At 44.7% G+C, this 14998-nt stretch overlaps 1 protein-coding gene across 3 annotated transcripts in view; it reads right to left on the bottom strand.

The window, feature by feature from the left end:
• The window catches only part of KDM7A (lysine demethylase 7A), a 56704-nt gene extending 42044 nt beyond the window's left edge, over positions 1 to 14660 (bottom strand). The window contains exon 1 of one of the 3 annotated variants that reach the window (XM_081212246.1): positions 14404 to 14660. In XM_081212246.1, coding sequence (XP_081068372.1) covers positions 14404 to 14561 — 158 coding nt within the window. In that variant the 5' untranslated portion in view covers positions 14562 to 14660. The remainder of the gene's footprint in view (positions 1 to 14403) is intronic. The other 2 variants (XM_081212244.1, XM_081212245.1) reach the window with 2 other exon arrangements.
• Between the last annotated feature and the right edge of the window lie 338 nt (positions 14661 to 14998).

Raw genomic sequence — 14998 nt, 5'->3', positions numbered from 1 at the left:
TCTCACCCTGCTAGTTCCTGCTTTAGCTGCTGAGTCTCTCTCAGCCTCCGTGAGACTTTCCTCCAGAGACCCACCTCTCCCCCTGCTGGTCCCTACTTCAGCTGCTGAGTCCCTCCCAGCCTCCGTGAGCCCTTTCCCCACCTGTTCCTCCGATGGCAGTTCCCTGACAATTCGTTTGGCATATTTTGATGTCAGCAGTCATAACTGATATTAATGTACTCAAATGAGTTAGTTTCAATTTATTCTGACTTATGCCTCATGTTTCCAGTTTCACCTCACTGTTTAATGTCCCCTGATGGGGAGATGCACAAGCTGTGCTAACACTGATATAAAACATCTACTTTGACCATAAGGACAATGCAAGGAGCAGTAAGCATGGAACAGTTACCGCAACCATGCAACATACCAGACAACAGAGCTTGCCTTCAAGCCAGGTTGTAGTTTCAGAGGTTCACTGCATTTGTAGGCATACAGCCTGTGATAAAGAGATTTTTCTCAGCCTGACTGATTTAAAATAAAATAAAAAACTTTAAAAGCCAGGACCAATACAATAGATTTTAACCTCTTGAAATGTAAGCATTGAGGCATTCAGATTACCAGTAAATCAAGAAGTGCCTAAAATATATTAGTATAATAAATTATATTTCAATTTAATTAAATCTATTAAACTACTATGCAAAAAGTTTTGTTGCAATCTAATTTTCAATTTGTACATCAGTATTTTCACAGACAGGGAATTCTAAGCTAGAAGTTACTATAATATTCCAACTACAAGTGTGTAAAAGCTCTCTCAAATGGAGCCTTGGTATATATAAATGTTAGTTTATCAAAGAGAGCCAAAAGAGCACTGTGGCACGTTAAAAAGTTTTTTAAAATCGGGGCATGAACTTTAAAGAACTAGCCTCACTTCTGAAGCATTAAGTCCTTAGTTTCACACATTTGTTGGAATTTGTTGTTTATCAATAAATAAAACAAATAAAACTGCTCATTCATTCATTTCATCAAAGGTTCTGATAGGGAGCAGCTAAAAGTATTCTAGATTTCTAATGCTGACCAATCTCATGAACATAGCCCAAGTATATCACAAGGTCAAGTCCTTTAATACTTAAGATTTATTTAAAAAGTTAAAATTGAGGGGGTGGAGACAAACTAGAACAGCATTTTCCTCAATTTTTCAACAGATGCTCACGTTTTAAAATATGAACGGATTTAACCTACATAACAATTGGTAATTATTCATACAGTGGTGCCTCGCAAGACAAAAATAATTCGTTCCGCAAGTCTTTTCGTCTTGCGAAGCACGGTCCGTCGCAACTGCGCCTCTTCAAGCGGCTTTAAGAAAAAAGCACAAGACATTTTCGTCTTGCGAAGCAAGCCCATAGGGAAATTCGTCTAGCGAAGCAACGCAAAACCGAAAAAACCTTTCGTCTAGCAAGTTTTTCGTCTTGCAAGGCATTCGTGTTGCGGGGCACCACTGTACTAGTTTTCTATATTAAAAACTATTTTCAAAATTTTGATGTGAAATATAATCTAAATGCTGGTCAACAATATATACACATCATAAGATTGTAAGACATGTTTTATATGTAATGCATCTCATTACTGCTGCATAAATTAGAGGACTCTATAAAGCATATTAAGTAACAATAAGGGCAATAATATAAGTAGTCAGAAAATACAGTGGCACCTCAGGTTACATATGCTTCAGGTTACAGACTCCACTAACCCAGAAATAGTGCTTCAGGTTAAGAACTCTGCTTCAGGATGAGAACAGAAATCACGCTCTGGCGGCATGGCAGCAGCAGGAGGCCCCTTTAGATAAAGTGGTGCTTCAGGTTAAGAACAGTTTCAGGTTAAGAACAGACCTCCAGAACAAATTAAGTACTTAACCAGAGGTACCACTGTATTAGAAATTATAAATGAAGACACTTTAACATAATCAGTGATACCAGTGAAGTCTAAATAGTGTGTTGTAATTTCCTAGCTTGCAGTCTCTGAAAATTAGAACAACAATAAGGAACCACACAGAACACCATTAAAACGATTCCCATTACATCTATGTTTTCTATGTAGATCAAAAATAAAATCTGTTAAACTGATTATTGCAGGGGGTGTGCTGGTTTCTGGATTCTAGTGGTCTCTTTCAAGTTGAGTCCTTCATGTGGTCACCCACCAGGTGCACTGGAAACTACATTTGGTCTAAAACAGAGCTAGTTCTCAACCGAGGCCTGTAGGCCACTGCAATAAAGCAATAACTGTAAAATAACTGATAAGCCTCGAGCTCAAGAGCAAGTCCTAATACTGCAAATTCCACCAATGTCTGCCTCTTAAACAGACTTTGTGACACAAAATTGGGTTCACAGTAAATACTGTAGATAAGCCTTTTCAGTCCCCCTACTGTCCACACTGCTGTACAATAATAACAATTTATTACTTATATACTGCCCATCTGACAGCTCTACAGTGCTTTCCTATCCAGTAGTTTCTGGCACCACCCACTTTTGAAGGTAACTTACAGCCCCAGAAAAAGAGAAAACAAGGTATGTCCAATTAACAATGAGACTTGGGGATCCTAGACCCTGGCACCTCCAGCCAATTCCTAGCAATTTATGCAGAGCGTAAAGCCAGTGCTCCAGTCCTCAGCACCTCCCTGAGAATAGAGCAGAATTCTAACTTTACCAACTCTTTGGTCTTAGAGCTCCAATAGTACCATGAAACCCAAAGTGATCTAGGCATATGATGATTCCTGAGACTGGAAAACACACAAAGACTCCACTAGTTTGATTGTGAAACTTCTTTAATATCCAGTAAAAATAATCAAAGCAAAAGTAGCCCGATGATCCCAAATTCTGATTACTTCTATTCTACTTACTAATGCTGTCTGTCTACTTACAAGTTGGCAGAGCTCGTGGCCAACTTCTCTGAGCAGTGCACAGGAAGATCTGACCTGCCCCCCCCCCATGGTGGGAGGGACAAAGCTGCAATGACAGCTCAGTTTTTAAAAGCTCTCTCCCCAATCCTTGGAGGAAGTGGCCTGTAGCTCAGGTATGTCTCATTTTCTAGGTAGGCATCCTGGGCTTTAAATACGTGGGCTTAGTATAGGATATGGTGGGAGCAAGAGATCAATGTCCTTTGTCACATCTATATTTCCTATAACTGCCATCAACACGCACACATGGGCAGTTTATCTGCAACAACAACAACACACTTTACTAATTAAACCATAGTTTTCACTACCGTTATTTATTTTCATTCCATTTATTAATCATTTCCTGTAAAATCTTAAACCGATCTAACAATTAAAACAATTTCATATAAAAATGCGTAACTACATTTTCCATAGTTTTGCATTCAGCATATTAAAGTTTCTAAAGAAGTTGAGTATACATGTGGGTCTGCTTAACTTGGTAATTGGAAACAATTTCCATGCTAGTCACACATACCCCAAATAAGATTTTATCTAAACCAGTGTTTCCCAACCGGTGTTCCGCGGCACACTAGTGTGCCGCGAGATGTAGCCTGGAGGGAGGCGGGCGAGTCCAAAAAAGGTTGGGAAACACTGCTCTAACACACGCCAGCTGGGGTCTGCCTCCGCGTTGCATCAGCTTCCTCGCTCTCGGCGCTCTGCTTGCCAGTCTGGTGGCCTCTGCCCCGCCCCGAGACTGGAAGGGAGGGGCGGGGCTTCCACTGCGGCTGCGTCTCTGGCTCTTTCGAGACATTCCTCCTCCGAGTGGGCTTGAAGGAGCGGCCGATGGATGAATCGGCCGGCGACCCTGAAGCCTTGTGCAAAGTAGAGGAGGCGGAGAAGCGACAGCAGGGAGCTTAGGCGCCGCATCCGGCTCATTGCGGGAAGTCAAGATGGCGGCGGGTAAGTGTGGGAAGCAGCTTTTCCCCTCCGCCGCCCCCCTCTCACCGGGAATAAAGGGGGCCCCGCTGGGGGGTGACGTTGTAGAACGCAGAGTTCTTATTTTGGGAAGGTTTGAGGGGTCGGACTAAGCGGGTTGGGGGCTGGTCTGGGCTTCCGCTCCCTCCCCTCCCCACGGAGTGTACCTGCGGTGCAAGGAGGCGCTCTGAGCCACTGCTCTGGGAAAGGAAGGAGGGCGAGGCGGCCTGGCCAAGTGCAGGGGAGACCCGTAGTGGGGAGCAGGGGGAGGAGGAGGCACCGAGGAATGGAGGCGGGGGAGACTCCCTCGCTTTGCAGAAACTGCAAAAAACGAGGCAGGAATTGGGTTTGTTTTTGTAGCTCAGGACGTGCTTCGCTTCTGGTGTGCCTAAGGCGGCCGCCCCAATTATCCCCTAGCCCGTCTTTCCAGGTGCTGCCCCCCCCTCCACAAAGGGCCATAGAACTGTAGAGTTGGCAGGGGTCCCAAGGGTCATCTAGTCTTAAGTTTCTCTTTCAAAAAGGAAACGTGGGTTAAAGCGGCGACGCCGCCCCCCACTCACTTTCCTGCTCTGGCTTCCCTAACAGTTTTCCGAGTTGCGTCACTGGATCCAGCCCCCTTTTCCACAGGTGACACGGGGCTGGAGGGAGGGAAAGAGGGCTTTACATCGCACACAAAGGCAGCCTCCTAGAAGCGCTCTGGGCCGGCGCTGTTTCGCCGAAGGCGCCGGAGGACCCCCACCCTCAGCTCCTTCAGAAAGGACTGGAGCGGAATAGCCCTTTCTCTTCTTCCCCAACCCTTGTCGTTGGAGGAGTCCCTCAGTCCCTCGCTTTGCTGCCTCCTCCCCCCCCCACCCCCAAAGCTTGGAGGTTCCCCGGCAAGGGGGAGGGGAAAAAATTGAAACTTACACTTTCGTGCGTCCCTCCCGGCGTGACGCTGCGCGCTGACGTCACGGGGCTGTAATGGTGGTGTGCCTCGAGATTTTTTTCATCAAACAAGTGTGCCTTTGCCCAAAAAAGGTTGGGAAACACTGATCTAAACTGCACAATACGCTGCCAGATTTAGACAACAGATTTCTGCCAGGCTATGTTGACCACAAATGCTCAAAAAGGATTCTAACACTTCCATATCATGATCCAATATTAATTCAAGAAAAATAATTCAATAAAAGAATGACTGCCACAAGACCATGTAAATAAAAAATGTGCTATATGTGAATATAGAAGGGAGGGGTTGAAAAATGCCACACAGTCACACCATGCCACCAAGGATTCAGTCCTGCTGACATTTCACTGTAATATACGGTAACTACATCATGCAACACCAATGGTGGTCACCTGTATGATGTAACACTAATAACCTCAAGAATCAGCCTGGACAGTACTAAACTGTCAGAAGAGTGATGTACCTGCTCTAGTTTTGCCAAGAAATGAAGGCACACTTTCAAGAGTTACATGAGATGCTGCAGACTACACTAAGGAATTTTATTTTGCAGCAGTAGTTGTGCTTATATTTGTCCCCTAGAGGAGAAATGTAATGCATAACGAAGGGAATATATCTGAAGAAGTGTATCTGAAGACGTGTGCATGCACATGAAAGCTCATACCAAGAACTAACTTAGTTGGTCTTTAAGGTGCTACTGGTAGGAATATTTTTATTTTGACTATGGCAGAACAACACGGCTACCTATCTGTGAAGGGAATATATATCTTCTACATACAGCAAATGTGAGCCAAGGATGCTGCACTGGGCCATGACCATGCACTTGAAGATCTGCATCTCTTGCCTCCACATTCTGGTTTCATCAAAATGTAATACCAAATCATGGTTTGGCGCTAAACCAGGGGTCGGCAACCTAAGGCAACCACAAGCGGCCCACACGGGTCGTTTAACTGGCCCACAAGCCGCCCCTGAACCGAGCCACCCACTCGGCGAGTCCCCACGCACTGCACTAAACCGGCGCAACGTGGCGCAGGGACTCGCTTCCATGTTGCCAGAAATCGCGTCTGCACACAGACGCTGGAAATTGCAGGCAGGTGCGCTCATGCGCATCTGCGATCCAGCCCACAGGCTGCTGGAGTGAACCGGCCCAGGCGAGGTAAACCTTGCCGACCCCCTGCACTAAATAAATCATCACAGAATGAGCCACAATTGGGCTCCCATGTATACTGCATTTTTCTCCCCAACTTCCTGCTCCAAAGCATGGCTTGCTGATTTGAATGGAAGGGGAACCTATGTTTTGCCACAAACCATGGAGGCCATGAGGGAATGACAATGCAGAAGGAAGAAAAAACCAGAGGCTTCTTCATATAGTGCCAAAATCATGGTATGCAGGTGCATGGCTAGGTATTTAAAAGATAGTTTGTAAAAGTGTGAACTTTAACCGAACTATCTCCTTTTTGGACAAGATGAACTTGAGCAGAACTACGTATTTTTCGCTCTATAAGGCGCACCAGACCACAAGACGCACCTAGTTTTTTGGAGGAGGAAAACAAGAAAAAAAATATTCTGAATCTCAGAAGCCGGAACAGCAAGAGGGATCGCTGCGCAGCAAAAGCAGCAATCCCTCTTGCTGTTCTGGCTTCTGGGATAGCTGCGCAGCCTGCATTCGCTCCATAAGACACACACACATTTCCCCTTACTTTTTAGGAGGGGAAAAGTGAGTCTTATAGCGCAAAAAATATGGTAATTCACTTTTGAAACAAACACTGTATTAAACAAATCAGTGCTACACAGGGATTTATTTATACCAATGATATATTTCTGTAACACTCTCCACAAAGCACTTTAACAAGATGCTACAGTAAGGAGGGAAAGTACTTGATCCCCTGCTAAATTTGCCCATTTGCCCTCTGACGAAGAAATGACCATTCCAAAATTTTAATGGTAGGTATATTGTAGTTGTGAGAGACAGAATAACAATAGGGAAACCCCCAGAAACCCAGAAGACAAAAGTCAAAGATTGATGTGCATTATAATGAGTATTTGATTCCTTTGCAAAACATGACTTAGTACTTGGTGGCAAAACCCTTGTTGTCAATTACAGAGGTCAGACGTTTCTTGTAGGTGGCCACCAGGTTTGCACATATCTCAGGAGGTATTTTGTCCCACTCCTCTTTGCAAATCCTCTCCAAGTCAGTAAGATTTTGAGGCTGATGTGCAGCTACTCGAACCTTCAGCTCCCTCCACAGATTTTCGATGGGATTAAGATCTGGAGGCTGACTAGGCCACTCCAAGACCTTAAAGTGCTTCTTCTTAAGCCACTCCTTTGTTGCCTTGGCCGTGTGTTTTGGGTCATTGTCAAGCTGCTTGGCAATAGTCTTGTAGCCCGGTCCAGCCTTGTGCAGGTCTACACTCTTGTCCCTGACATCCTTGGACAGCTCTTTGGTCTTGGTCATGGTGGCTACTTTGGAATCTGCAGGATTGATTGCTTCTGTCGACAGGTGTCTTTTGTACAGATACTGTAATGAGCTGGGATTACAGGTAAGGCCTCTCCCTTACAGCAGGTGCTTCTAATCTCGGCTCGTTACATACAGTGAAGATACCAGGTAGCCTGACATCTGGCTGGTTTATAGGGGATCAAACAGTTATTTCACTCATTATAATGCACATCAATCTCTGACTTTTGTCTTCTTGGTTTCTGGAAGTTTTCCTGTTGTTATTCTGTCTCTCACAGCTATAATAAACCTACCATTAAAATTATGGACTGGTCATTTCTTTGTCAGAGGGCTAATGGGCAAATTTAGCAGGGGATCAAATACTTTCCCCCCTCACTGTATCATGCTGAACATTTAGGCTATATATTTTTCTTTTGCATTAGTACTGTCAAATATTTTCTGCAATCAAAAACCAAAGCTGAATTTCTCAAATATAATACTACATAAGCATATTTTAAACAATACATTAAATACCGTTAAAATGATGGGAAGGTTGGAAATTAGAGTGCCTTATCGTTTAAAATAATCCTGCTTTACTGCCACAGAAACACTACTCACATGTTTTAATAACATAGCAAGTTTCGATAATATACATAGCTCCCCCTATCAATTCAACTATCCAGAGTTGTAATTATGTAACAGCCACTTCATGTTGCTTAACATACACAAGGCAACTTCCCCCCCCACCACCACCACTTGGCAAGATACTGTATAGAACTGAAACTCCTATCAGTTAAAGGCAAATGTGAAATGCAAATATGCAAGTACAGAACTATTATCCAAGACAACAAGACCGTAACTTATTTCCAGGTAATCTTTTAAAATACTATGCATTACTTGCTCTACTGCACTTGCACATTTAAACTGAAACTGCATTGGTACCCTTTACTCTGGATTCAGTCCTATTTATTTACAGAACATAAATAAACTTAGTTTTAATATGCCAGAAAGAGAACCAGTGTTTATTAAAAATTCAGAGTATTTGCTACCTTCTCTTGACATTTAAAAATAGTTTCCAGTACTGATGTAGATGTACTGGACAACAATCAACAACATGACAATCAACACAATGCTAATGTACATTAATTAGAAATAGAACTGTCATTACACTTCTATCTCTGTGAATCTGGCCTAGGATATCCGCACTGTTCAAAATTAGCTTCCAAGGCTGCAATACTAAGCACACTCACTTGGAAGTAAACACCTTCATACTTAGTGAAACTTACTTCAGAGTGATATGCAAATGATGTAGTTGCAAAACTGATAAGGCTTAATCCTTAACTGACATAACACTTTGCTAATGACACTGCATTTAATTATTTTATTCCTTGGAAACTTTTTACATAAAACTGTTACAAAGTGACATGATTGCCTTGTAAATAGGCCTACAAGAATTACTAGCCTACTTTTTTTACTAGTCTGCTAAGAGGCCTGTATTTCCACATTCATTACAGAGGAGTGGAACCCTATTTTCCATGACAGCATAGAACAGGGGACTACTAACAGTGACTAATTTTTTAAAATGCTTTTTACCAAGCAGGCCAGCAGAGAATGAATGTGCTTCCCTTCCTCACTGGCCAGAATGAAAACCAAGTTGATTGGTGGAGAAAGGTTGAGAGAGTCATTCCTTTTCTGCTGGGCCACTCATTCATCAGTATGGAATTCCTTGTCACCTACCTGACCTACCAGACAAGCAGGTAAATACAAGTATCTGTTTCAAGCACTAGGGTTAGCCAGAATTTTATGCTATTGGCCTGCTGCACAACTGGAAGATATGAACCCAGGAGAGACAGAAAAACTGCTCAGTGTCCTCAGTGTAGAGGCATGTATTTTTCTACCACCGCATGTGCACTTAGATATACATGGAGCAGCAGTTGACTGTACACATGTGCAGATGTGAATGCATACACATAGACACATGTTCCCGAAGAGCTGGCATGCAAAATTGGGTCCAAATAGCAAGACTGCATAAATTAGCCTCACAGCCACTAATCTGCAAACAAGCCCTGCAGACCAGAGTCAGCCAGAGCCTTTTCATTAATCAAGTGACTCTGCCTGTCATTTTTACCTGTGCTGCCTCTTAGCCAGTACAGGGTAGGGAATAACCAATGTGACTACGCTAAAGAATGAAAGAAACATATTTCTCTTTTCTTGCCAGTAACAAAACCAGTAACTGCTACATGATTTTATCAGTGATCTGACACAAATGGAAAATTTCAAAATTATTTAAAGGGGGGAAACTAAAACTGTCACAGTATTGAGAAGACAGTGACTAGACCATTAGAGAGAGAGAAAAACCTCCTGTTTGTATTATTGTTATTTACTTATTTATTATTTATACCCCGCCCATCTGTTTCCCCAACCACTCTGGGCGGCTTCCAATCAAGTGTTAAAAACAATACAGCATAGTGGCCTATGGGCCAATACTGGCCCTTCAGAGGGTCCAGTCTGGCCTATAAAGTCCAAAAACATGCCCACCGACCAATCAGCTTATATCACTCTGATGGGCTGATGATATCAGTTGTTGGCCAATGGGAAGGTTGGGGTTTAATTCTGCACTGACCTGTGTGCCTGTTCCCAGCAGCCAAACTAAGCAAAATTGGCTCACGTGGTAGTTAAATCCTGCTCAGTTTAGCCACATGTGCCACTTCCCTTGCTGGCCAAAGCAGCAGGATTTAACCCCTGCTCATCCTCATTAAATCCTGGTCAGATCCCTACAAACTACTGGCAAGCCAAGTGATCCCACACCTTATATTTGTGCAGCTGGTTCTTCCTGCTTAAGTGCAGAACCTTTTATTTGTCCCTACTGAAATTCATTTTGTAAGTTTGGGCCCAGTTCTCCAATCTTCTATGGTCATCTTGATCCTAATTCTGTCTTCTGAAGCATTAGGTACTCCTCCCAACTTAGTGCCATCTGCAAATTTTATGAGCATCCCCTCAATTCCTGCATCCAAGTCATTTATAAAAATGTTGAACAAAGGGCCCATGACAGAACCCTGTGGAACCACACTTGTCATTTTTCTCCAGGATGATGAGGAACCACCAGTGAGCACTTTTTGTGTTTGGTCACTCAAGCAGTTACCTGATCCAGCCCACATTTTAGCAGCTTCTCTGCAAGAATACTGTTAGACTTTGTCAGAAACCTTCAAAATAGACTATGACCACAGCATTCCCTTTAGCATGCTGCTATGGTATCCACTTGAGCCACAGGTTCTAGCCATTTTAGTGCAGCAAATGCAAGAAGGTAATTTGGCTTAAATGAAACAGCTGGTATATAGAATGGTGCATATTTAAGTTATTGTTATTTACCAGTGTCACATTCAAAACAAGTCTAATTCTCCTCTGGCTTCTAAAAAAAGTATTGTATGGGGCATCCCAGATGCAAAAGTATTACAGTGATACCTCAGGTTACATACGCTTCAGGTTACAGACTCCGCTAACCCAGAAATAGTGCTTCAGGTTAAGAACTTTGCTTCAGGATGAGAACAGAAATTGTGCTCTGGCGGCGCGGCGGCAGCAGGAGGCCCCATTAGTTAAAGTGGTGCTTCAGGTTAAGAACAGTTTCAGGTTAAGAACGGACCTCTGGAACAAATTAAGTACTTAACCCGAGGTACCACTGTATAGCCAAGTTATATAAAAGGTACTGTCCTTAACCTGGCATTCAAAGAGATAATTAACGTGTTAAAGTTTAAAAACAGATTTAGATTCAGGAACTGGAGATGACTACAGTTAACTCTTTAAAGAACTAACTATAGGACAAGTCACTCAGTGACAATTCATCTTGTTTGTGCAACCAGCTAAAATTCTATAGGGCAGGGATGTCCAACAGGTTGATCGCTATCTACTGGCATATCCCTGGGAGGTTTTTGGCTTCCTTTCCTTAGTGGTGGTAAAATCCGGCCCTGCCCCCTCAGCCCACCCTCCACTGTTGCACAATCTCAAGAATGACAGACTGAGTTATAACAGTGATGTTGATTGTTTCCTTGGCAACCTTATGGTGAGCGACTTTCCCCCTTTCTCCCTAAAATAGCTCAACAACTTTACCCTGAACCCCTAAAAAAGGGACATTCTTCCCCCCAAAGTCAATAACTTTGACCTGAACCCCTTAAAAAGGCACTTTCCTCCCTAAAAAAAGCTCACTCAACAGCTTCAACCTGAACCCCCAACCTGCCAGTTTATTATGTGAGTAGATCGCAGTCTCAGGAGTTAGCCATCCCAGCTATAGGGCATGGCTACAAGCAGAAATCACACCGTGAAAGCACCAAACCTAATGTAAATTCCATACATGCAAAGTGGTATTCTAAAGAATACAGTACATATGGATTTCAAGAAGAATTTAAAATTCCACTCACAGGAAGCTCCTAAGAAAGGCTAAGGATTGTAAGATGCCTTCTGATCTCTATTGGATATATTGCATTATAAAAGACAGAAAACAAGGAGTCCATGCAAGTGGATAACTCATACAAAAGATTCAAAACAGTCCAGGATCTTGTAAGAACCACTAGAGCCAATGCTTTAAAAACATATTCACGGATCCAACGACATAAGCAAACAAGCTGAGGTGTCCAGCTCTCTCAAGTACAAAACATTTGAACACTAACATCCAAAGCAAAATGAAATACTTCAGCTCCTTTCAAATTAGAAAAAAGTATAAGAAAATAGCAACTGAGCATATAATTCAACTACACATAGACTAATATTTTCTGAACTGTAAATTAGGAGACAGATCTTGAGGCCAGAAACAGGCCACAATGCTGAACACTCTTGTAAATAAGCCCCAACTGGACTTACTTTAGAGTAAACTTTAAAGTATTGCACTGCAAAAGTGACAATTCAGGGGGCTATTTTAAAAATTAAGATAAATTATCAGGAAAAGGATCAAACAGCCAGCAATAATGTATCTATGACAGTCTAAATTTAGCAAAATTGTGATGTTTTATTATCTTCCTTGTGGGATACTGCCGGGTGCTTTTCGAAGAGAGCAATAGCAAATCTGTTTATAGTTCAGTTGCCAAGTAATTTGGATTTCAGGAGCCAAGCCATGTGCAGAAGCAAAATTATTTAACAGCACAATCCTATGAATACCTACTCAGAAGTACCGTAAGTCACAGAGTTCAATGGGACTTACCTAGATAAACATTAGAGACTAGATCTTTGTTTTCCCTCTTTTCCACAAGAAAGTATTTTCTTAGGAATAACTTTTAGCTGGTTGCACACTTATAAATAAAAGAAATTAGAATGCTACCATATAATACACTTCTACATCCACCTTATCAAACCCATTTTTTCTGTCCTAATGCATTAGTTTGCTACTGCCCAACCCATTCCCCTGCTTTTTTGCCACTTTAAGCTCACCTAACTTTTAAAAGCATGTATCAATATTTTGTAATAGATTTCAAAGGTTTTTTTTAAAGTCACAACTTCAAATATCAGTTCAAATTCTCCTACTGTTTAATAGGACTTCTACAGACTATTGCAGCAATGTTCCCTTTAACAGAACCAAAAGACTGATTACATAACTATTTCACTGCTGTAGGCTTAGGAATTTGGAAATAATTTAGAAAAAATAAATGCTTTGTTCACCATACTCACAGAAATTTAGCAACAATAGAAGCCTATTTCCTTTTTTGGTTTTGTGGTTTTCTGAATTAAAACACTGGTGCTTACATTTGCAGCAATGCACCAGGATATTGTCAGGCTCCTCCGTAAAACACTTAAATCTATAATAGCCCCACTGTCACGGAACACACGGAATCTATTCAGAATACAGAACCACATGTGCACCTGCAATGGCAGGCAGGTGCACTTTGTAGACGGCGAGCCAGCCTAGCTTCTAAATGTGAACAATGTATTCGCAATAATCACTGCGCGTGCGGCTCGACCCTCGAGGACAGTTACAGACCTTCTCTCTGTGTTATCTGTCTCCTTTAAAAACAAGAGATTAAAAAAACCCAAACAAACCAGAGAGGGAGTATATGTCTCTCTGATCCGGGAACGATCTGAAGCATGAACCATGTCCCTTTAAATTAGCTTCCCTTCGGAAGCCAGCAGAGGGAGATGAGGCTGTCTCGCCAGCTCCATCGTGACTCTGTTTTTGTTAAATGGGGGGTATTTAAATGTCCTGTTGTCAATCAAAGCGCACTTCCCCTCCGCAGCCGCAGCAGCAGCAGAAGCTCGGACAAATATTCCCCCAGATCGATGCCCCTTCCTCCGAACTTCAGCCGCCATCCAGCCTCCGGCCAGCTGGGAGATCAAAGGGCGGCCGAAAGAGAGCCACTCGCGCCGCCGCGAAACTTGCTCCTTTGTTTAAATGCCCATGGATACCCACCCAGCCACCCCACCTCCTCCCTTCGCAGCCGAGGGGAGGCTGCAGCTAGTGCCGCGGCGCCGGCGTGGCCTCCTCTTCGGAGCTCGCACTTTCCCAACATAACTGACCCAGCCTCCCTGTGCAAAGGGAAAAAGAAGGAAGGGGGAAAACGCCAACCCGGACACTCACGCGAGCGCAACGTCAGAAAAGCGTCCGCGAGGCGCACGCAACTCTCTGGTCGGGGGAAGCACGAGCCCAGGAAGCGGACGGGACGGCGAGATGAACACGCATAAAAACACGCGCGCGCACACAAAAAGGCACCTCAGCCGCGACGCGCTTCGAACAATGCGAATAATAATAAAAGCAACTCAACTTTCCGGGCACCTCTCGTCCCGCCAAACTCCTCAGAAGAGCCCCTCAAGCTCGGCCAAGGAGTCCCTTATATAACACTGTTTGGAGAAGGGGGTGGGGGGAGAGAGAGAAGGGAACCGAGGAGCGCCGGCGGCTGCCCGACGCCGCTTCCTGGTACGCCGAAAAGCCCCGTTCACACAGCTCTCCCGCAGACACGCATCGCGGCGCGCACACACCGCCTCTCTCTCTCCCCGCCTCATTGTCCTTCTGTTTGTTTCGCCCCCCGGCCGCCCCCTTCCCTCACGGCCCTCAGGGTCCCCCCCTCTAAATAATGGACCCCCCACACACACACTTCACTGTTTTGTTGTTGTTTTCCCGTGAGGAGACCCGGCCCCCCTCCTCCTCGCTGCCCCCTCGCGTGTTTTACCTGCCATGGAACCAGTCCTTGCATATGTCGCACTCGATCATGAAGCGGCTCACATCGTAAGGCTCCCGGCACACGCAGTACACGGGGGTCGTCGCCGCCGTTGTTGTTGTTGCTGCTGCCGTTGTTGCCGTAGCCGCCGCCGCCGCCGCCCCGGCCATCTTTAAAGAACTCGCTCGCTCGCTCTCTCTCGCCCGGCTGGCTGGCTGGCTGGCTTGACTGACTGAGCCGCCCTGCTCTCCTCCTCCTCCTCCCTCGCCTCCTCCTCCCCCCACCCCGCCAGCCCCAACCAACAGCCGCCGCCGCCGCCAGCCCAACCAGCCAGCAGCCAGCCAGTCAGTCGGCAGCACCAATAACAACAGCGCGCGTGCTAGGCTCCCGTATCTAGAGGGAGAGGGGGAAGGAGCGCGCGTGCGCGTGCGTTAGGCTCCCACATTGGGCGCGCGGCCGATACCCCTCCCTCCCTCCCTCCCTCCCTCCCTCGAGAGCGGACAAACGGCAAGGGCGCGCGGCGGAGAGGGACAGTCACGTAAGGTACATCGCCGAGCATGCGCCCTAAAGAGAAGGAAGTGAAGGGCGGGCGGAGGGGCGGGGGGTG

Source organism: Podarcis bocagei (assembly GCF_964188305.1).
Source record: "Podarcis bocagei genome assembly, chromosome: 10".
Classification (NCBI taxonomy): Eukaryota; Metazoa; Chordata; class Lepidosauria; order Squamata; family Lacertidae; genus Podarcis; species Podarcis bocagei.
The sequence above is the reverse complement of the archived record's forward strand: the minus strand, read 5'-3'. Positions and strand labels throughout refer to the sequence as shown.